The 21,292-nt window shown below is 40.4% G+C and overlaps 1 protein-coding gene across 10 annotated transcripts in view; it reads left to right on the plus strand.

Moving 5' to 3' along the window:
- tnika (TRAF2 and NCK interacting kinase a) overlaps positions 1 to 21,292 on the plus strand; it is a 53,542-nt gene that overhangs the window by 18,951 nt on the left and 13,299 nt on the right. For 5 of the 10 annotated variants that reach the window (XR_013903754.1, XR_013903755.1, XM_080293891.1 and 2 more), the window contains exons 3-16: positions 7,565 to 7,621; positions 8,605 to 8,730; positions 10,053 to 10,163; positions 11,100 to 11,190; positions 11,542 to 11,672; positions 11,758 to 11,812; positions 12,286 to 12,364; positions 12,494 to 12,669; positions 14,281 to 14,347; positions 14,445 to 14,643; positions 16,250 to 16,366; positions 17,535 to 17,621; positions 18,621 to 18,830; positions 19,170 to 19,712. Coding sequence is in view for 8 of the 10 variants with exons in the window: in XM_080293891.1 (XP_080150017.1) it covers positions 7,565 to 7,621; positions 8,605 to 8,730; positions 10,053 to 10,163; positions 11,100 to 11,190; positions 11,542 to 11,672; positions 11,758 to 11,812; positions 12,286 to 12,364; positions 12,494 to 12,669; positions 14,281 to 14,347; positions 14,445 to 14,643; positions 16,250 to 16,366; positions 17,535 to 17,621; positions 18,621 to 18,830; positions 19,170 to 19,712 (2,049 nt within the window). In the remaining 2 variants the exon portion in view is untranslated. The remainder of the gene's footprint in view (positions 1 to 7,564; positions 7,622 to 8,604; positions 8,731 to 10,052; positions 10,164 to 11,099; positions 11,191 to 11,541; positions 11,673 to 11,757; positions 11,813 to 12,285; positions 12,365 to 12,493; positions 12,670 to 14,280; positions 14,348 to 14,444; positions 14,644 to 16,249; positions 16,367 to 17,534; positions 17,622 to 18,620; positions 18,831 to 19,169; positions 19,713 to 21,292) is intronic. The other 5 variants (XM_026151119.2, XM_080293894.1, XM_026151118.2 and 2 more) reach the window with 3 other exon arrangements.

The following is a 21,292-nucleotide window of genomic DNA, read 5'->3' on the forward strand; positions in this document are numbered from 1 at the left end:
AAGCAATTCCTAAAGTCTGTGTTTATTTGTGTGGATTACTATAATGGCACAGATTAGGATTATGGCCTGACCCATTTCCTTGTTACAAAGAGACGGCAACACAATCTGGCAGTCTGTTTCCTGTTTAGTGTGCATGCATTCGAATGCTTTAGCATATGCAGAATGTTTACTTATTTATATACCTTGGAAGAAAATGACAGATCCAGGTTGTAGAACCATGGCGGCCTCACCTTTCATTACTCAGTCTTTCAAAAAATGTGTTAAGTTGTGTGAAATATCAGTGAGCAAAGTAAAAAACAAACAAAACAGGCATAAAGATTGGTTAATATCCATCTGGTAACCACTGGTTGAAATATGTATATTCTGTGAGTGGTTGGCTGGGGGGTTTTGGAGGTTGATTGCATTCGCTGTTGTGGAATTGATCACAAAGAGGTACATGGTGCTGCACATAAAACTTCTTTGGGAAATCTTTGGTTCCTGGAAGGTTGCTGCGGTTATCTGTAATGTCAACGCTCACAAACTACCCACCAACCTGTAGTGAAACTGTGAAAAGTGTAATGCAGAACAAAAACAGAGACAGTTTGTCTTCCAAGTAAAGGTTTTTGAAATGTGGGCAATGCAGTGGTAAGGCATAACTTTTACTTTGAAGGTGAACATTCTCCATTTCTCATTTGCGTTGCATTTTTCAAGTTAAAGAGGAAGTGAAGACTCAGATGATGAATGTTTGCAGAGAAGTTAATGTCTTTCAAGCAAACTTTTTCATCTAGCACCTTTTTTCTTTTACCAATTTCACCCAGCGACAGACAGCAACCTCCAGCAACCACTCAGAAAATACACATTTTTCCCTCTGACCCGTGGTTGCTGGATGGTCACTAACTGTCTGTTCCTATGTGGTTTTAGTGTACACAGGACCAAAGTATACAAAATAAACAGTTTTGTATTCATTAAAAATTAGAACTAGCAGTTTGGTCCGTACTGTAAGCTCATTAGAAAACTGTTTTCTCGGGTCATAGATGGCGTGAACAGGACGGTTGTTTTTTCATGCTCTCATTCAGAAAACATCTGCACAAGTGGATTTCTTTTTGCAACCAGAAGGAATGGAGCTTTAAGGAATATTGGCTTCACTTTTCACATCCAAAGGCTACACTCTATAGTCACAATATTAAACGTGCCAACAGCCTCCTTAAGTAGCTGTCAAGTGTCCAAGTTGATTTTTATTTTTTCTGAAATAAATGAAAGTTTGCAACTGCATTGAAAGTATTAATATAAATGTTAAATAATAATCATTTGGAAAAATATAGCCTTATTTTTTAAAAATATCACATAGCTCATTTTGTCATCAAAAAGAAAATCTGGATGCCTTCTCCTGACCTTGCAGCTTGGCCACAGGGACAGAGGCAGCATGAAATGTCGCTCTCTCACCGAACGTGTCTTCAGCACGTCCTCTTCCACTCTCTCTCCCTCACGCTTTATCCCACCTGAACTCTTCTTCTAAAAAAACAATCTCCCGGAACAGGACTGTCTTTGTATTTGAGCATGCGAGTGTCTCCGTATATTTTAGTATCGTGTTCACTTTATTTGTGCCAACTTAGACCGTTGCTAGGCTACGACAGGAAGTGTCCTGCATAGTAAATGTGTCCTGAGTTGTAGAGGTGTTTGTGTATGTGTGTGTGTGTGTGTGTGTGTGTGTGTGAGTCTCGTCTGTGTGATTGACTTGGCAAGGGCAGAGATGCACACACAAAGAAATAAAATATACACGTGCACACACAGTCTCAAACACACATGTCTTGGGCATCACAAGATTCAGTATCGGGCTGTGTTTTGGCATTAGCTAGCAGGTTTGTGTCCCCTCGCTGAGGCTGCAAACTAAAACCGGTGAAGAAATACTTCCTTTTGCAGTATCTGCATTTGTGCTTGTCAACATTCAGCTACTTATAACAGCAAAAAAATATAAAGAGAATCCTAACACACAAACATACACATAAGATCTTTCTCCATACGCTGCAAGTCCTTCACTATGTTTTACCATTACTTGGCAGCAGTAAGTAATTATAATTATGTGTTGATGATAATTACTGGAATTGGTGTGCTCTGTCAGGCTGACACCTCCCCGGTGCTGCACATGAACATGGAAAATAAAGCCCAAGAGATGAGAAAGCGATGAGTTATCAGACGTATGATTGGTTGGGAGTTTTTTCCTTTTTTGTGACAGTATGAACTTAAAGACAGCATGGTGAATGGTTAGCCAAATCAGTCCATTATAATTCTCAGCAGCTACAAAAAATTCGGACACAGACAAAGAGTGTTCTCAGGTGGAAGTGGAATTTCATTCCCAGAAACATGGGAGGATCTTTTGGAGTGCTTAAACCTGCCTGGGCTAAGTCAGCATCACCGTTTACCACCAGTAATTGTCTTGTATGTATTGTATTTGACATATTGATGTGGTTCATAATGTCATGCTGATGGAATTTTAAGTACTGCACTGTTTTATGTTTTATGAGTTTTTTAGTTATGTGGTTGCATCTTGTCTATTTGGGACAACAGATTAAATTTGAAAAATTCACATTAAAGAAAATAACAGTGTTGTTAAGTAAAGATGCTAAAACATATAAGGATAAGATGCTTTTATGTACACCGGATTATACTAGTCCTGATATTGAAAACCAAGTTGCTGAAAAACAAGAAGCTTTTCCTTATGAGGTGCATTTTCCACTACGAATGGAAGAAGATGGTTGAAGGGAGGGATGGATGGAGGGATGGATGGGTTAACAAAGAATTTTCCTAGTCTGAGTAAGCATGCAGTTTAGTTTAGTCTTGGGCTGCAGTTGTTGTGGTTGGCATTTAAAAAAAAAAAGCCAAATCAATCATTTGAAAAATCATTATTGTTTGCAGCATAATTTACTTAAATTTACCTCGTCTCTCAGTTGTTCTAGAGGCATTTTCCAACTTTTTCGCCAAAATGAATCATGATCTGTGCTGCTGTCATAGGAGATGACAAACAGTTTTACAAATTGACACAAATTAAGAGTAAGAGGCTTTGATTTTTAAAATTATTCCCTCAGTTTGTTTGGTCGATCCGTCAAAAAGAACAGTCACCCCATTTTGAATTTCCAGCTTATACAATAGTTCATCAACTCCTGACCTGGAGGGATGATGCCAAGTCCTTCATCATGTGACCACCTAAAGGCTAATTGGAGATCAGTTTGGTATCAGTTTGCTGTCTCCATCACAGCGCGGTCATCCAAGCGGAATAAACGTAGTCGATTTAGGCTGTTATCGCTCAAACACACCTGGCCTAGCGGCATCACAGCTCCATGTGGATTTGTGTGTGAGTGACAGATGTTTTGCTTTCATATGTGGTCAAAATAGCTCCACAGGATTGAAAAAGGAAGAAAAATGTGTTATGGACATACTGAGTAAAGTAAAGATACTTTCCTGTCTAATTTAGATGAATAATGTATTCAGTTTAAGTTCATTATCCAGTATTCTCTGTATTATGACTGAATAGATCAACTAGATGAAAGTGTTTGTGTGCAGAAGCAGCGGTATATCCTCATTTTACATGCACACCCAGGCCCACCTCAGTGAACTACCTCCTGTGGTTTGAAGAAGGTTCTATATGCATTAGCAAGGTTCTGCTCTTGTCATATTTGCCTGTCAGATTCAAAACTGAATGGTATTTTGTTCCCATTACCGTTCAGCTCAGTCATGCTCATGTTCAACCTGCTTTTCATAGGTCACTAGGCTGAGCTGTGAGGCATGAAAGAGAACAAAATCCAAGAAACATACAAAGGAAAAATAAGCGACAAATTTACAGGAAGGAAGTGAAAAATAATGAAAGGCATAAAGAGGAGATTGTGAGAAGTTAAGCGGGTAAGATAATGAGAGAGAGAGAGCCACAGGGATAAAACAGAGTGAGGTAGATAGAGCGAGAAACTGTAGATCTAGGTCAGAAAAGAAAAGCAGTCAACACATGAGTGGAGGAAGGGATGAACAAGCCTCTCGGGCTCAGCGCTTGTCTTTCTGAATGGGACAGATCAGAGAGAGAGTGGGCCATCCCTCTGAGAAAGAAGGAGGAAGAAGGATAAAAACATCATTTTAATACTGTGTGAAATTCTTTTTCCAATATTTATCATCGTAAGGGCTGCAGCTGCTGATTATCAAAGCTCAAAAAAGCTTAATCTCCAATGTGACATCCATTGGATGCACCAGCACCCCAAACCAAGCATTGTAAACAGAATGTTGCTCCGACGACATCAGTGACAGTGAAGTCAGACACCACATAAAAAAGAGGAGCTGGGGTGGAGGTGGGTTGCATAATGGTTTGCAGATGTGCAGCAACCGTAGGCAGACTAAAGCATGTATGCGTGCCATTTAAGAGATTTGCTAGGTGGATATGTTGGTATCATCTGAAACATCAACTGAGGCGGGCTTGCATCAAGATCAACTGATGCCCTGGAATTACATTTGAGCTTGAAGTAGTGGCCTGCTTAAATGAATGCTATGCTTCACAGTACATAATGAAAGGATATCTTGCATAACCAACATTCACATGACAGCTTCGAGAACAACACATCAAATACTCGATAATTAAATTTTTGTGTCTTCTGTGTTTTATGCACGCAACCAGAAATGCGAAACCAATAATCTGTGGTTTTACATTGTACTGGCTAATATGTCGCTAATATTCTACTAAGTAATTAACGCACAGACATGTTGGACTGATTATTAATTTTTACACAGCTTATAAATATATTTTAGGTCTAATAGCCAAGCTAACTGTTCCCTCCATTTCAAGTTGTTAAATTAAGTTAGCCTGGCTCCTAGCTTTGATTCTAAATTTAATGTACAGGCATGAGAATGGCACACATCTTCTCATCAAATTCTTGGCAAGAAAGCAAATAAGTAATATATCATAATGTTCAAATACTGCTTTAACCCGTCTCTCTCGGAAGTTCCCAGAACTTAAGATACTTTAATTGCACGTGGTGCAACTAGCAGTTCAAAACCCAAATTATATAAAACAGAAAAGAGGAGAAAAAAAGGAATCGGCAACTATTTATATGCCTGGCATGTTGTTGATGAAACAGCCAATTAACTAATGGTTTTATTACTTTACCTTTGTCTTTCCTTATTCTTTAGATAATGTTATTCACACATCGTCATGTTACCTAATTTGGTAATATTATTATAGCCCAGCCCCAGCCTATTTCTGAATTGGCAAATAAATGAACGGGAGAGGACAAAGACAGAGCAGGAGATGAAGATGAACAGGCCGTGCTAATTCTTTTCTGTTGCTCCTTTCACACTAGGTCATTTAATAAGGCTGGATGGCATTACTGCTGCAGGAAAAAGGAGAAGTGGAGGGAGGGAGGCTGTCAAGGTGGCTCGGAGTAATGAATCTTTATCCAGCTCTGATGATATCCATGTCCACTATGTATTTGACACGTTCTCTCTCTTGCCCTCTCAGCCACTTCGTAACTCCCTCAATCATTCTCTCTCCCGCACTCACCATGTCTTTGTGTGCACATGTGTGGGTGTTTGCAAGAGTTTTTCTGTCAGTGTGAGTAGTAGAAAAAAGGGAGCTCTTATTATGCTTTCTGTGTGTGTCGAAGTGCGCGTGTGTGAGCGTGTGAGAGAGGGTTTCTGGTTTGTAAGTGGCTGTAATTCCTTTGTTGGTCTTCAACAAAGCCAGTCCTTGTGCTTGTGGAATTGGGGCAGTCTGATCCTAATGAGAAATCCCTGGTCAATCTTTCCAGCTCTTTTACTCTCACAGAATCTGAACTGCATATTTATGTATGTGTGTGTGTGTGTGTGTGTGTGTGTGTGTGTGTGTGTGTGTGTGTGTGTGTGTGTGTGTGTGTGTGTGTGTGTGTGTGTGTGTGTGAAAGCGAGAAAAAGAGGCCAATCACAGTGTTCAACCATCCAGTGGTGCTTAGTTTGCATTGTGTGGTGCTGAATTGTGACACAATGAATTATCATATTCAAATCCCAACTTTCTTTTCAGCAATAAATCAGCAAGTTTAAAAGAGTTTTTTCCAGTCCCAGAATAGTTGTGTAATAAAAAATTCAACTCCTGGAATTAATATTCCCTCGTTCAGGGACCTCAGCTGATAGCATATAATAATGTTAACAATATTGGCTGTCATCTTGTGGGATCCCATAAAATGTACCAGCGTTTTGTTGCCACATATAGCTCTTAATATCACTTTCTCAAATGGAAACATACTGCGGTGCCCTTTGAAGTGGTGACAGAAATGATCTGTGAATGATTATATATTATATTATATAACACTGATATCATACTTTCATCCTTAGATCAGTCTTTAGCAGAAGTTTATTTGGAATCCACCTAAACATCAGTTGACCTATTGAGTAACACAACTTTATTTATACGCCTTTTGTTGACCATCAACATTATTTCACTGTTGAATAACATCCAAATCTCATTCAAACAGTGAAAGCTCTCAAGATTTTAATCAGGTAAAGTGAGTTTTGGCGAGCCAGTGGATGCAACTGATCTGCTAAAACAACACGAAAATACAATGTGAGGCAGTGAGAGTGACTAATGACCAATAACAGGGTGCAGAGACTGTAAAATCACTCCTGCAAATGAACTGCAAAGCAATGCAAGCACCAACTTTAAGCTATAATTTGGCACTACTCTTACCAAAGCATTGCTAGCCTGTGTATTTGCTACAGCTTGTTATCAGAATGACCCTTCGATTAAAGCCCTCAGGAGGTGCTTTAGAGCCAGGCCCTGAATGCCATCTGGTTTATAACAATTCTACCAGCAGAACAGTCCTGCCCTTGTTTTGTGTGTGTGTGTGTATGTGTGTGTGTGTGTGTGTGTTTGGGCTAGCGCTGCTAGGCATTTGGGCAGACAATAACATTCTAATCAGCTGAGTTAAGATAGGTGAAAGTAATAGCCATCAGTGGTTTTAGCATCTTTAGCCCTGTTAGCTTCATTAGTTAATCACAGCCACAGATGCTCTGTTGCAAACAAACCACTTGGGCCTTTCATTTGCCCCTCAGCTTCCAATCTCCTGTTTTCATGCCTCGTAGCTCCCCCAGGCCTCTGCCTAGCCTTGATATTCGGCAACATTCAAGGTCTGCTGATTGGCAGTCTTTATTTCTCTCAGAAACAGATTTGTGTTGTTGACCATTATTTGCAATTCCCTTGGCTAGAGTGACAGCAAGGATGATTTCTGATATGTCTTTCCATTTCTGTCGCTTCAACTTCCCAGACTCCACTGTTAAAAGATAATAAATATGCTAGACCTGCAAATTATAACGAGCAAATTTCTTCCTATTATATGGAATTGTTTGTCACAGATTTCATCAAGATAACGCGCGGATTGTATCTTTACAGAAATTACAGATTTTCCTTTTAAACAATGCTATTTCTTGTTTAATCTAAATGTTTTAAGTTCAGTGTGATGACTGAAAGCAAAGGAGGAAGCAAATGTGCTAATGTGCTGCGTTCTTGGAAAAAGTTGCATTAAATGAACATTCACATTTCTGCCTTTTTTCTTGTACTTACTTCCTTTGCTTCTTCCACCAGGGCTGCCATGTTAAGACGGGGCAGTTGGCAGCAATCAAGGTCATGGATGTCACAGGGGTAAGACACACATACATGCACTTTGGCATTTGCTCACACACCCACACGTACCCACACACAGAATATCATCTCAAGTGATTATACCAGTGTTGGGCATGTCATCTAATTATGAGCGATGAGTCAGTGCTAGTGTGTGTGTGTGTACGTGCACGTGTGTTTGTCTGATGTGGCAGAGAGGAAATGAGGACAGGCCTATTGCCATGGTAATATTAGCTGGAAGTATTAGGACAGCAGTGTGGTCTCAGGCGTGTCTGTAAAGCAGGAGGGAATCTCAGCTATATTTAGAGAGCCTCCCTGTCAGCACTTAGCTGCCAGCAAAACAATAAAGCACTGCAGGAATTAAGCAACAATGGAAGTGATAAATGAATGAATCAGTCAATAAAATCCTGAATGAATGATTAAGGGAAAAGGGTGCAAGGTATATGAAGGATGAACAAAAGAGTAAAAAGGGGAAAAGAACAGATGTTAAAAATAAAGCATGAAGACATGACTAAAACTATATGAATGGCTGCATATGTGTAAATCTGTGGCAATAAATGAATGACCGTGTTAATTACTAATGACAATTAAATGGAAGCAAAAACCAAATTGATAACTTAATGATCTGCTGTTGTAGAAAAAAATCCGCTTAGTGAAACAAATGTCTTTGTTTTTTCACCAGTGAGCACTAAAAGGAATTAATCAAGGCACAATTTTCTGACGTTGTAAATAATAAGCAAGTCAATAAGTGACACATTCTTATAAACAACTGGCTTTGTGGCAGTAGCTCCCTGAAATGAAAGTAATTAAAAGTTAATGCTGTTATTGTGGATAATTTAGGGCCCAGCTGTGTGCTTTGCAACAACACTTTTCAGACTTTTAATGGATTCAAAATGAAAATCCATCAGCAGCTTCACTCTCTGTCCATATCACATTGAGCTATTTGATGGGTCGCAAATGGAGACTGTGGTCTAATTGCTTTTAATTTTTCTGTGTGGTAAAAGGATGAGGAAGAGGAGATTAAGGCAGAAATTAACATGCTGAAGAAGTACAGTCACCATCGGAACATCGCTACCTACTACGGAGCTTTCATCAAGAAAAATCCCCCTGGCATAGATGACCAGCTATGGGTACGGCATTATTTGAGTGTGTTTTGTTTTTTCTGTGTGTTTGGATGGTCATTCATGTGTGCATCACAGGAGGAGAGGATGACAGGTCTGGAAAAAGTCGCGGTCCATTTCTTGCTTTTCTGCTATATGAATGCATGCACTCATGCGTGCAGTGAACGTGGGTTTGTGTGAATTGGAAATGCATATATGGTATATATACTTAATGTATCAGTGAACGCTATAAGCTATAAGTAGCTAAATCAATGTGAGGCTGGCTGGCTGCTGCTGCGATAAATCATCTGTTAACGCCATCTAAGGGAGCTCTCTCATCTCTAATCCCTCAGCATTCATCACACAACAGTTGGAGCAGACACACACAAACATATGTAGATACACAAAGCAGCCAAATGTATTGCCTCCATAATTCTCCCTGACTCAACATCGGCCCGTTTTTCCTCGAGTATGTTAGTGATCATAACAGTATCTTAGTGGGCTTTCACATGTGTCATCCTCATGCATTCCTGAGTGTGTTCCTTTGTGTGTCTGAATACATGGGGACAGCCATGAAGAGAGGAGTTCTGTTGTCTGTTCAGTCCAGCATGATGATGATGACGATGAGGCTTGAAGCGCAGCCAGAACTGACCAACTGAACTTTTGCCTGCTACTCTCCACAGATGTAGAGAGGAGAGGAGAGAATAGACACATTGTGTTTGGGTCAAGAGATGGACTTGATTCATTCCTGTGATCTCATGACCCCATCGAGTCAGTTTATGCCTGTAGTTTCTGCAGTCTGTGTGGGGTGTGTGTTTGTAAGGAGTGACAGAGACAGAAAGTCTGCAACACTGTTGGCTGTTTGTGTCAGTGTGTGTGAGCTACACGTGTACTGCTCTATTACTAGAGCTGGTAAAGTGGGACATGGCTCTTTGATTGTATGCACATGTGTTAGTACTGGACTATAAATGTTATATGAACACATCAAAGAGAGTGTCGCCAAGGTTTTCTTACTTTCCAGCCAAAAATGTGATTCCTTAATCTCCACATGCACAGAATTACTTGGCTTTGCTACAGTTTCCTCCCAACAGGCTTGGAACTATTGATGCACATTTATTAATGACCTGACTGTATAATATTGGCTCTCTCGTACTTTGATAATAAGGAAAAAAGAAAAGTGTTATTGGTCAGTTAAGCAGAATACAGAAGAAAAGATTACATTCATAAGTAAACAATTGGTATTGGAGGTTGCTTTATGAGAGTTACTGGGTTAGAAAAGATAAAGACAAGGTCGCTTGCTTCCAGTCAGTAATTGACCTTGTATCTGCATATGTGTGCATGTGTGCATGTAGCTGGTCATGGAGTTCTGTGGAGCTGGCTCAGTGACAGACTTGATCAAGAACACCAAGGGCAACTCTCTGAAAGAGGAATGGACTGCTTACATCTGCAGAGAGATTCTCAGGGTAAGTAACCTTGTTGGCAGCTTTCTCTTTCAGAGAAATGAAATATTTTTTTTCTGGATTCTCTGATTCTGTTTGTTTTCTTTGTTCTCAAAGACTGATGCAAGAGCAAGTGAGCCTGCCGACAGTCATTGAAAACCGCATCAATCTGTCACTATAGTGGAAAATCAGAGAGTAATTTCAAAAGGGCTGATTCTTGAAAGGGCATAATCCAAACTGAAAAACCCCCACATTGTCTTAAACTCATAAAGTACGCACGGGGATAGTTATATGCGACAATTCTTGGTTCAAAACCTTTATACTTCTTTTAAATGACTGTGTGTTAAATTATCGATGCCCAGCCTGTTACTTGAGAGCAATCAGACGCTGATTGGTTTCTATGATGTCTCTGTTATGAACTGTTCTTCTTGGGAAATTGTACCCATTCTACCACATCTTGTCTCTGCTATCTGTTATGGTACGTTTTAGCTGCCGAGGGCTGATGTCTCCAACAGAAAACAGCAGTATCACTGCATCTTGTCAGTTAAGCACAGTGCTGCTCTGAACAATGATTTCTTTTTATTCACTTTTTTTCTTTCTTTTTTTTCCCAACCCTCATTTTTCGCCTCATGTTGTGTTTTCTGTTTTCGCTCTTTCTGCTGCCTCTGCCCCGTCACATTTTTTTCTATTTCTTCTTCTTTCATCCCTCAGTGCTTTTAACATTTTTTCCCCGCAGTTTCTACCAATTTCTCCATCTTACAGCTTGATTTCAAATCAATGCAACAATGCAACTTTTTAAAAGTACAGATCACGTTTAGTTCCATAGCTCTAACCCAAGAGCTGATAGTCTTGCTCAAGGACACTTCCTTTTGGAAATGAGTGTTTTATGTAATAATTGTCACGATTTGGCTCATTGTTACAGAGCTTTCCTTCACTTTGTGTCTCTGTCATTGTCTGCAGGGTCTGACTCATCTCCATCAGCACAAGGTCATCCACAGAGACATCAAGGGACAGAACGTCCTGCTGACTGAGAATGCAGAGGTCAAGCTAGGTCAGTCTGTCATCTAATTCCACTTCACAAAACTGCTTCAGGATTGGGAGGGCAGTATGGAGTATAAAGTTTCAGATGGTTCAGATGTGTGTGTGTGTGTGTGTGTGTCTTTGTCTTTCCTGCTTCTTTTATGCTGGATGCCAAATTACAAAACCGTTTGTAGCTCTGCCACTGTCCATGATGCAAACTGCTGAAGACATGACTTGCTCTCTCTCTTATTAAAACCAAGATGGGATCTCTATGTGTGCATTTGTAAACTGGGCTATCTATTGTAGGGTATGTTCTCTCTCATGGAATTCAGTAAAGCTCACTGGTTTTGTCTGTGTGTGTATTTGTGTCATGACTTTCTAGTGGACTTTGGGGTTTCAGCCCAGTTGGACAGAACAGTAGGAAGGAGAAACACATTTATTGGGACACCATATTGGATGGCGCCAGAGGTTATTGCCTGTGACGAGAACCCTGAGGCCACATATGACTTCAAGGTGATTTTTCAATCACCTTTCCTCTAAAGATTCGTAAACCCACTAAGGATTTCGATGACTTGTGCTATTTGTGTTTCTTTTGCAGAGTGATTTATGGTCACTGGGAATCACCGCAATAGAGATGGCTGAGGGAGCACCACGTACGTACCCAAAGAATAACCTATGTCTCTGTTACACATCATTTCTTAGTGCTTCCACAGTAGATCACTGTAATCAGGAGTCAGATCATTATTCAGTCCAGGATACTCCAACCCATTTTAAGTCATAATTTTAACGAAGGCAAAGGAGTGGATATAAAATCATGTGTCACATTGTTGGGCCGCTGCCCAGAGTTTGGTCTGTTATGCGTTATTTTCCTCTTTGAGGTATTTGAACACAGTTGTCATCATTAAGGTGACAGGCCTTGTATCCACCCTTCAGTTAATTTTGGTTCAGTAAAAAATAACTTATTTTCAAGCTACAGTTTATAACTGATCACAATCTGCAGAAAGGACCTAATTTTGTTTTGATATAGTTGAGCGATTATTAGCATGCTGGCTCTGACTATATGCCATGATAATGTTTAATACAAATACCTAAAAGCATTCGCATCTCTCTTATTTTGAACCTTTAGCACTCTGTGACATGCATCCAATGAGAGCCCTCTTCCTCATTCCACGCAACCCTGCCCCCAGACTCAAGTCAAAGAAGTGGTGAGTGTGTATCACATAATTGCAGTTCGTGTTTGCAGATACTTCAGAGCAGCAGTGCCAGTAGCAGAGAAACAGCGAAAGGTTTTTTTTTTTTCATTTTTGCTGAGACGTGTGTGTACGTGTGTTCAGGTCAAAGAAGTTCCAGTCATTCATAGAGAGCTGTCTAGTAAAGAGCCACAGCCAGAGACCCAGCACAGAGCAGCTCCTCAAACACCCATTCATCAAGGACCTGCCCAATGAGAGGCAAATTCGCATCCAGCTGAAGGATCACATCGACCGCACCAAGAAGAAGAGAGGAGAGAGGGGTGAGCGACAAACTGTGTTGTAGATGTGTGCATGTTTGGATTCTGCATGCAGACAACAAAGTGAAAGTTATGCTTACACTAATTGGAGTGACATACTAGGATATTAAAATGTTTTCTCTGAATTATGCCCCACTGTGACTCATCCCTCCAAGCTGTAGTTTCTATTCATTTGGACACACCTGTGCTTTCTAGTATTTTCAAAGTGTAATTCTTGGCACATGCTCCAAATATATTTTGGCACAAGTAGTTAAGATCAATAAAGATTTGGTTATCTTGCTTTATTTTTAATTGAGCGTAGCATAACTAAACGTCAGACTTAACCTGCCATCTTGGTTCCTTAGCTGATGACAACATGTCAGTGCCAGCACACATACGCTGATAGGTTAGCTGATACATCCTATCATCCTATTGGCAAATCTTTTAAATAACACACTATTTAACTTGTTTTAGCCTGGATACAGTCATGTTTGCCACTACAAGCTGCTTTTCAGCCTGGCCTCCCTCTGATTCTACATTTTAATAAATGCAGTGAACCACATGTTGGTTGAAACTGACAGCCCTGCTTAAGCGAGTCTCACTACTGGTTTCCATATATGTGGGAAGGGTGGGGTGGCTTCAAGTTATTAGTATCAAAAATAAACTACTAGAGATGGAAATAGCAATCTTTCTTTGACCAAAGTTGTTGTAAGTGAAATGTGAAGCAGCAGTATAGTGCGTTCACATGGACTTATTACATGTCTATTATGCCTAGTAAGTAAAAAGAAATCAGGCTCATTTGACTGCAGCACAATGAACACCGCCACTAATATAGACCAGTAACAGCAAGATTTAAGCATATTAAATCTTTCCAGCTGAAAAACAGCAAGCACACAGATTTAGTGTATGACTGAGATACTTTCTCAGAGATACGCAGTCACATTATGAATAATGTTTCACTTTAAGGATGAGCTGTTAAACACTTTCAGACAAATGCACAAATTCTCACTTATGCCGTTGATTTCATGCTTTTCAACAAGGCAGAAAATAAAAGTGACAGACTTCCATTAAACTCCATTATGACACAAACACACACTGGCGAGTGTCGGAGTGATAGACTGGCACTCGCATAAAGTACTGCACCAGAAAGAACGACATTAACCGCTTCAGGAAACAACACACTGCAGAGCGGACGTCGGGATGATGTATCGAAATATCTTGCCATTGTAGAGGCTGTGACTTCTCCAGCTGTCACTTTGTCACATTCAGAGGACCAGTCCATGTGCATGCGTCTGAGGAAGAGCTGGGCCTTTTATATGACTGCTGTTTTTTAAGGCCCTTTTTGACTGAAGGAGCTCTGAGCTAATGTTCTCCACCCCACCGCACACAGTAAAATGACAATTTATACTCTTATTCAGTGGCTAAGAGAATGTGCCTTGAAGTGACGATGATCTGGGAATGGCAAAAACGTGAGCAATTTGTTACGAACAGAGGTAGTTAAAGTGAAAAATTCAGAACGTGAAGTGCCTTTGCTCTGTGCTGCTTATTACCTTACTAAGATTTTATTGTTTTTACTCTTTGCTGCTTCTTTTTTATTCATTCTTACTTGCCTCACTCTATCTCCCTGCCTACCAGATGAAACAGAATATGAGTATAGTGGCAGTGAAGAGGAGGATGAAGACAGAGACAGTTGTGACCCGAGGTCAGTGTTTTTACAAATGCGCAGATATGAACATTAACATGTTCTGCCCAACTTCATCCAACATAGACTTGGTCTTTTTCACTGTCCACCTTTCCAGCTCCATCATCAACATCCCCGGGGAGTCAACCCTGAGGCGAGACTTCCTGCGCCTACAGCTCGCCAATAAGGAGCGTTCAGAGGCCCAACGGCGGCAACAGCTGGAGCAACAGCAGAATGAGGAGCACAAGCGCTTACTGTTGGCTGAGAGACAGAAACGCATCGAAGAGCAAAAGGAGCAGAGGAGGCGACTGGAAGAAGTAAGAGAGAATGAAGTGAAGGCAAGGCTTTGAAAGTATACTGTAGCTTTTCAAACAACAAAAGCTACAAAGATACACATGCATAAAAATTTTAAACTACAAAATATAGTAGGTCATAAACCAACAAAAAAAGAAGGAGAAGAAGAAAAAAAACGATCCAAAATTCATTGGAAAGTCTAAGGAATGTCAGCTTTTAATTGTTCTTGTTTTGCAGCATCTGTTAATCAGACACTGTTAGTCAGTGTCCAGTTTAATTACAAACAGAATGCAAAAACTTGTTTGGATATTTGCATATAAATGGTAATAATCAATGCTTATCAATACCCATCACCATCACTGAAGTTTTCCAAAACAGGATTTCAAAGGGACTGAAAATGATTGAAGGCCAGTCTCTTCGTAATATTTAATGGCTTCTGTTTCAATGGATGCTTCTCTTGTTTCATGGCTCCTCCACTAGCTGGATGAAAGAACAATGATGTGTTAAGTCCAAGCCTAGCTGTCTGACAGCTATACTTACAAATTGTGAACAATTATCAACTTTTGTGGGAGTTACCCATCTGGGAACGACCTCTATCAACAGTGCTTTTGCTATGACATCTTTGTTTCATGTTGCGAAGGCCTCCACCCAGATATAACGTCTCAGCCATAATAAGACAATATTTCTTACCAACACTGGGAGCGAGCTTTATGAAATCAGTCGTGACAGGTTTAAATAGTGTGGCTCTGGGTGTGCCACTTGGAGCGGTTTTATGAATGTATTGCTGGGGCATGCGTGCAAATATTGAAATTTTGAAGATATGCTACAAACTGAATGAGTACACAAAAATGGCAAAAATGCTATTCATTAAATCAAACGTGAATATAGAACTACTTGGAAGTGGTGCAAATAGAGTAGTTGGTTTAATTACAACCTTTGGGCCCCACCTCAGCTGAATTACATTTATCTACAGAAAATATGTAAGCATGTTACCATCAATAACCTAGTTTACTTATTAGCAATACATCTGACAAATTCAGGTATTTTTTTCTAAATTAACAGTCACCACAAATTAACATCACTACTATGTAAATAATGTTTCTAATTGAACCATTTTCAATAATGTTTGTGTCCTCTGTCAAATAGTTTATTATCTATAGGAAAGAATATTTGGTTCCACATATTTAAATTTGCAAAACACAATTTTGGTAGAGAAAGAATGACATTTATACACACACTTACACAGACACAGTCAGAGCTTGTTCCCCAATGTCCCTTTCTTAGTTCCAGAGAGCAGGCTTACAGAAGGAAATCCTTAGCCCATAATCTGTGTGCTCTCTGTGGGTTTCCCCAAGGATTTGCCTTCCAATGCACCTCTAAGCACCATGACTAGACTTAACTTACATGAACCCACCACTTCAATGGTGTCTGTGTCTTTGTACGCGTGACCAAATACACACATTAGTTAGAATTTGAGCCCGCATATGTTTGTATACTCATTTCCTGTGTTATTATCCTAGAAGTTGTAACACGTACCCAAAAAAAGTGTGCCAAACAAACATGATTTCCTGATTTGTGTTCACTGTGATGATCCTTAATCTTTGTGCGTTCCTGCTTTCCTGACAACAGCAACAGCAGCGTGAGCGTGAGCTGAGGAAACAGCAAGAGAGGGAACAGAGAAGACGTTATGAGGAAATGGAGCAGCTCCGTAGAGAAGAGGAGAGGAGGCATGCAGAAAGAGAACAGGTCCATACTTGTACTGCAAAACATGTATTTGTCGTGTGAAAATGTAATGCAACAGATATGTGAACCACGATGTTGGGAGTTAGCCTAGAATTCCTCAAACTAATTACACATTGGTATAATACAGTTACATAATAGGAAAGGACATTTCTTTCTTTATTTGTACATTTGTAATGCTGTTTTAAATTAATCTTTATTTTTAATCTGGCTTCATCACTTGCTAATATAAAATTATATAATTATATATAGAAGCTCAATGTTTGAGTCATGAATCAAAATTAAAAGTGCAGAACTAAAAGCACTGTTACATTACACAGAGGTTGCTTAAAGCCTTGGTGGAAACTCATCCCCGGAGTTTCTTTCTCTAAATCCACAGCTTGTCCCTCAGTGTTTTGTTTTTCTTCAGTATTTGTTATGTCAAAATTAATATTTATTTTTTTCTAGCTTCATCAGCCGCATGCCATTGTTTTGATAAAAAACCTCAAAAAGTAAAAGTATAGAACATAAAAGCACTAAAAGTTGTTACATTGGATAGAGGTGCCAAAAACCTTGGTGGAAACTCTAAATCCACGGCTTGTTCGTGTGGCAAAAATATAAATATTACATAACAAAATTGTAGAGCCCCTCCCATGAGATATTACTTTGCACCTTTTTTTTAGAATGCAAAGAAAGCTGTTGCGGCATTTTCAGCATAGAAATTTTTGCAGCGTTATAGGGATGGACAATTTTAGAGTTTTTTATAGATGCATGCAGTTTGATTGTTCTGTATCTTTCCTCTTACTTGTCTCTTTCTCTCTTTTAACATCTTTTTCTCTTGTCCTCTCTGTGAACCTGAACTGCAGTTCAGCCTTGTATTTTTTGTCTATCCTACTCAATGTTTATCGCTCTGCTGCTCTCCCGCCACGCTTCTCAAGTCTTTTGAAAAGATAACTTCAATCTCTTTTTTTTCTCATTTTCCCTTTGTAACACATTAAAATTGTTTGAGGATATAATATCTTTTATTATTATCTTTTCTCCTCATTGAAAAGAACCACAGGAGATTATATTCTCTATTCTATTCTGTTCCCCCCTTTCTGTCTTTAGCTTTCTTCTCTGCCTGTATATAAATGTTCAGATCTCCAGATTTTTCTCTCAATCTATTTCTATCTCCTTGTGCCGTCGTGCTGCTCAGGAGTATATCCGTAGACAGCTGGAAGAGGAACAGAGGCAGTTAGAGATTCTCCAGCAGCAGCTACTGCAGGAACAGGCATTACTGCTGGTAACCACAGCCCTCCCATGTGCTACAACTGCTCCCCAACTGTGCTGTGTGATCCCTGTCCCCACTGCATGCACCTGAATGGAATATATATTCTTTGGCCTATTAGCTACGGATTTGAGCAAAAACATTTTCCTCTGAAATTGATTCGGATCACTGAACGCATGTGCAGTATCATTTAGTTGGCTGGATCTCAAAGGATTTTACAGAAAAAAAGACTTCTGTTTTGACTGCCCTGTTATGTCATGCAAAGAAAATGTAGGACACTGTTGTTTTCCTCAGTGCCCTGCTCTTTTTTCAAGAGTATTTCCTTTTAGTATTTGTATACTGCATCACTCATGCACTTTAGAGCTAAAAATTGAAGACTGACAAGTTTGAAAGGAAACCTTTTGAGATCCAAAGGCCACAAAAATGACCCTAGTGCCAAAATCCAGTGCTGTGCTATGTCATTATTCTTGTGCCCATCGCTCCAATACTTACATTCCTCTTCCCTGTTTTTCCTGCAGATTTTGTTTGGTTTTTTGCCAGAGCTATATGTAGAAAGTCTGTTTGTGTTCCATATTGGGTTAATCCAATGGTCAGTTTGTATGTTTGTCAGGTCTGTTATGTGAATGCATGACTCAAATCTGACACTATGTGGAAGACTGTGTCACACAATAAGTATTTTCAAATACAATCAAAAGGGAAATATTGTGTATGGACTTTCCTCCCATTTATTCAAGCCATTCTGAACCCTTAAATTCTGCACATGTAGGGAGGGATAATGATCATTAGAATACGCATCCACTGTTTTTCTACCTGACTTTATAAATGCACTGAAAGTTCCGTAATACCGATTGACCTAAATTTTGTGTCGATATCTACTGGTACCTCATCTGCCTCAGCCGTTTTCCCTTGTGCTAATTTGTCTTTGTGTCTTTGCTCCCATATAAAATAGTTTCCTCTTTTTTGTTTCTCATCTCTTTCCTTCTTGCCATTCACCCTCTACCTTTCTTTCTTCAGGAGTACAAGCGCAAGCAGATTGAGGAGCAGCGGCAGGCAGAGCGGCTACAGAGGCAGCTCCAGCAGGAGAGAGCCTACCTGGTGTCTTTACAGCAGCAGCAGCAACAACAGCAGCAGCAGCAGCAGGAGGGAAGACAAGCAGAGAAGAAACCGCTTTACCACTATAAGGATGTCGTTAATCCTAACGACAAGCCTGCCTGGGCTAAAGAGGTAATATACATGGCATGCAAAGCTATGCATGGTCTTTTGAACTTGCTTGTCTTCCATGAAGAAAGGTTCTGAGCACCAGGTCTGTGTACTAAATGTTTTTATGCTGATGTCAATAATGTATTTAAAGTGAACCTCAACCAGTTGCGTTCTTGCATTGTGGTTATCTTATTTAGCAGGTTGTACTAGAAGCAGGAACTTTGTGAGGAGAGTACTGGAGAAACTTTGCTTTTTGAATCGAAACACCCTTTTAAAATGAATTCTGTTTCTTTAATAATTACGCTGTGAAGTGTGCTTTGTGTGTGTCTGTGTTGCTTAATGTCCTCTGACTGTGACCCCTAGGTCCCGAAGCAGCAGCAGCATGCTCATGGTAACCCACCTCGTTCCCGCCTTCGACATCATCAGTCATTCAACCAGCCTCAAACTTCTAGCTCTCACGGCCAATCTAGACCTCAGGCGCCTAAGCGTACTCTGTCTCATTCTCCCCAGCTTCTCTCCAGCCAGCTTCCCCATATATGTATTTCAGTAGACCCTGGTGAACCCCTAGATCCAGAGTTGAAGCTGGAGATAAGCCAGCAGGTCAAAGAACTTAGAGCTCAGAAACACAATCGAAGGGGGCGTAGCCCAGGGTATGTCCTAGAGCACAGTAAGTCTGTTGACCAAGGGCTCAATAAAGGTCCTGTCAAGAGCCCCAAACAAGGCTCGTGTTATCTACCAGAGCCTAGCAGTCAAAATGGGAAGCATAGAGATAGATGTCTATCTGTCACAAGTCAGCCAACCATTAAGGAGCTAATGTCTCAAGAGTCACAGCTTAAGGCTCGACCTCATCCGATATCTCCAGGACAGACCCAGAATCCCACGCCTTCCAAACCCGTGTCCTTAATGGTTAGTGCCCATCGACGTGGCAGGTCACACTCACCCTGCAATAGAATAGATGTAGACATAGAGCTTTATAATCCGGGAGGATGGCACAAATTGTTGAGGCAAAGCGTGAGCCATGACAGCCTTACAATGCACTTGGACTCAAAGGCAGTTGACCAAACTGACCTACTCTCTCAGTCCTTCCCTGCAAATGCTCTCTGTTCTGCCCTATCTAAACACAGGAACTCCTACTCACCTGCTCCCAGCAGTAGCAATCTTCTCCAAGTCCCTGATAACAATCACTTACTTTCCCCTCTTTCCGATAGGGGCATGACCTCTGAGACATGGAGGGAACATGCAATTAGAGGTAGTTCCTCTATGTGTGATCTTAGTGCTTCTGCCCCTGCAGGGTTACTAAAAAGAAGCATGAATAATATTATTTCAATGAGTTCAAACTCTCCATCCCCTTGGTTGTGCCTTTCTCCTCGCAGCTCTTCTCAAATTTTCCGCACACAGTCCTCCACATCCTCAGTGTCGCCGTCCACATCCCCAGTATCGCCATCCAGCAGTTTCTTCTCTCCTCCATTCTCCCCTGAGAGCCCTGGGTTCAACACAGAATCTCCTTATTACCCCACCTTAGTCTTGCCTAACCAAACGTCATTTCCTAACAGTTCACCTCACTGCTCCCCACAAGGCTCTCCCTTTGGATCCCAATCCCAGATCGCCAGGTCTGTTGGAGCAACAGAGTGCTAGACTCTGCTCCAGCACATGTATATAAGACCACACACACACACACGCACACACACGCACGCACACTTGTACTTCTATATTTGTGATTACATAAATGCTCCACTCTACTCATTTTAACTACTGGAGCATATCAAGTTTTTGTATTACTTCTATGGCTCAGATATGACCTTGATAAATTTCTAAAACACTGCTTGACATAACAGTCAAAAGTACCAAATTTCCCACAAAGACAGAGGTACAATTGGATACATGCAGAATGTTCATACTCAAGCATACAGACAGTAAAAGGTACATTTCCACTTTTGTCCCTATAAAGCTTATATATTCTTCTTACTGTTAGTAACACATTTAATTATTCATTTTATATAGCTCGTATTATTTATGGGCTTAAGATCAAGGGGAGAGGTGCCTGTGTTCAGTTATAGTTTAATACCACTTTGTAGATACAGTAGCCTAGTTAGCTAGACCACTCATTCCCCCCTGCCTGCCCCCTCAATGCCCCTGCCACCCAGTTTCCCAGAGGGCACCGTGATGAGCCTACTTCTAGATATCTTGGATTTGATGGCATCAGGGAAAACCCACCCATCTCATCTTCCAGTTAGGTCAGTCAACCAGTAAATCATATCCTAGCCTGGTGATGGGTGCTGGCCAAGTGGTGGTGGGATCCTTTTAATAAACCCGAGATGCCTTTCTGGCGACCTATTCTTCTTCCTCATCTCATACAGTATTTTTTTCTGTATGTAGATGCAACATTGCCAACAGCTAACCTCCAATATTCTCTTCTCTCTGTAATAGAAAGAGTTTTTGGGTGGTAAACTTATGACAAACACAAAAAAATGAAATATGCACTACCC

The sequence above is a fragment of the Astatotilapia calliptera genome, chromosome 19, assembly GCF_964374335.1.
Source record: "Astatotilapia calliptera chromosome 19, fAstCal68.1, whole genome shotgun sequence".
In the NCBI taxonomy this organism is placed as follows: Eukaryota; Metazoa; Chordata; class Actinopteri; order Cichliformes; family Cichlidae; genus Astatotilapia; species Astatotilapia calliptera.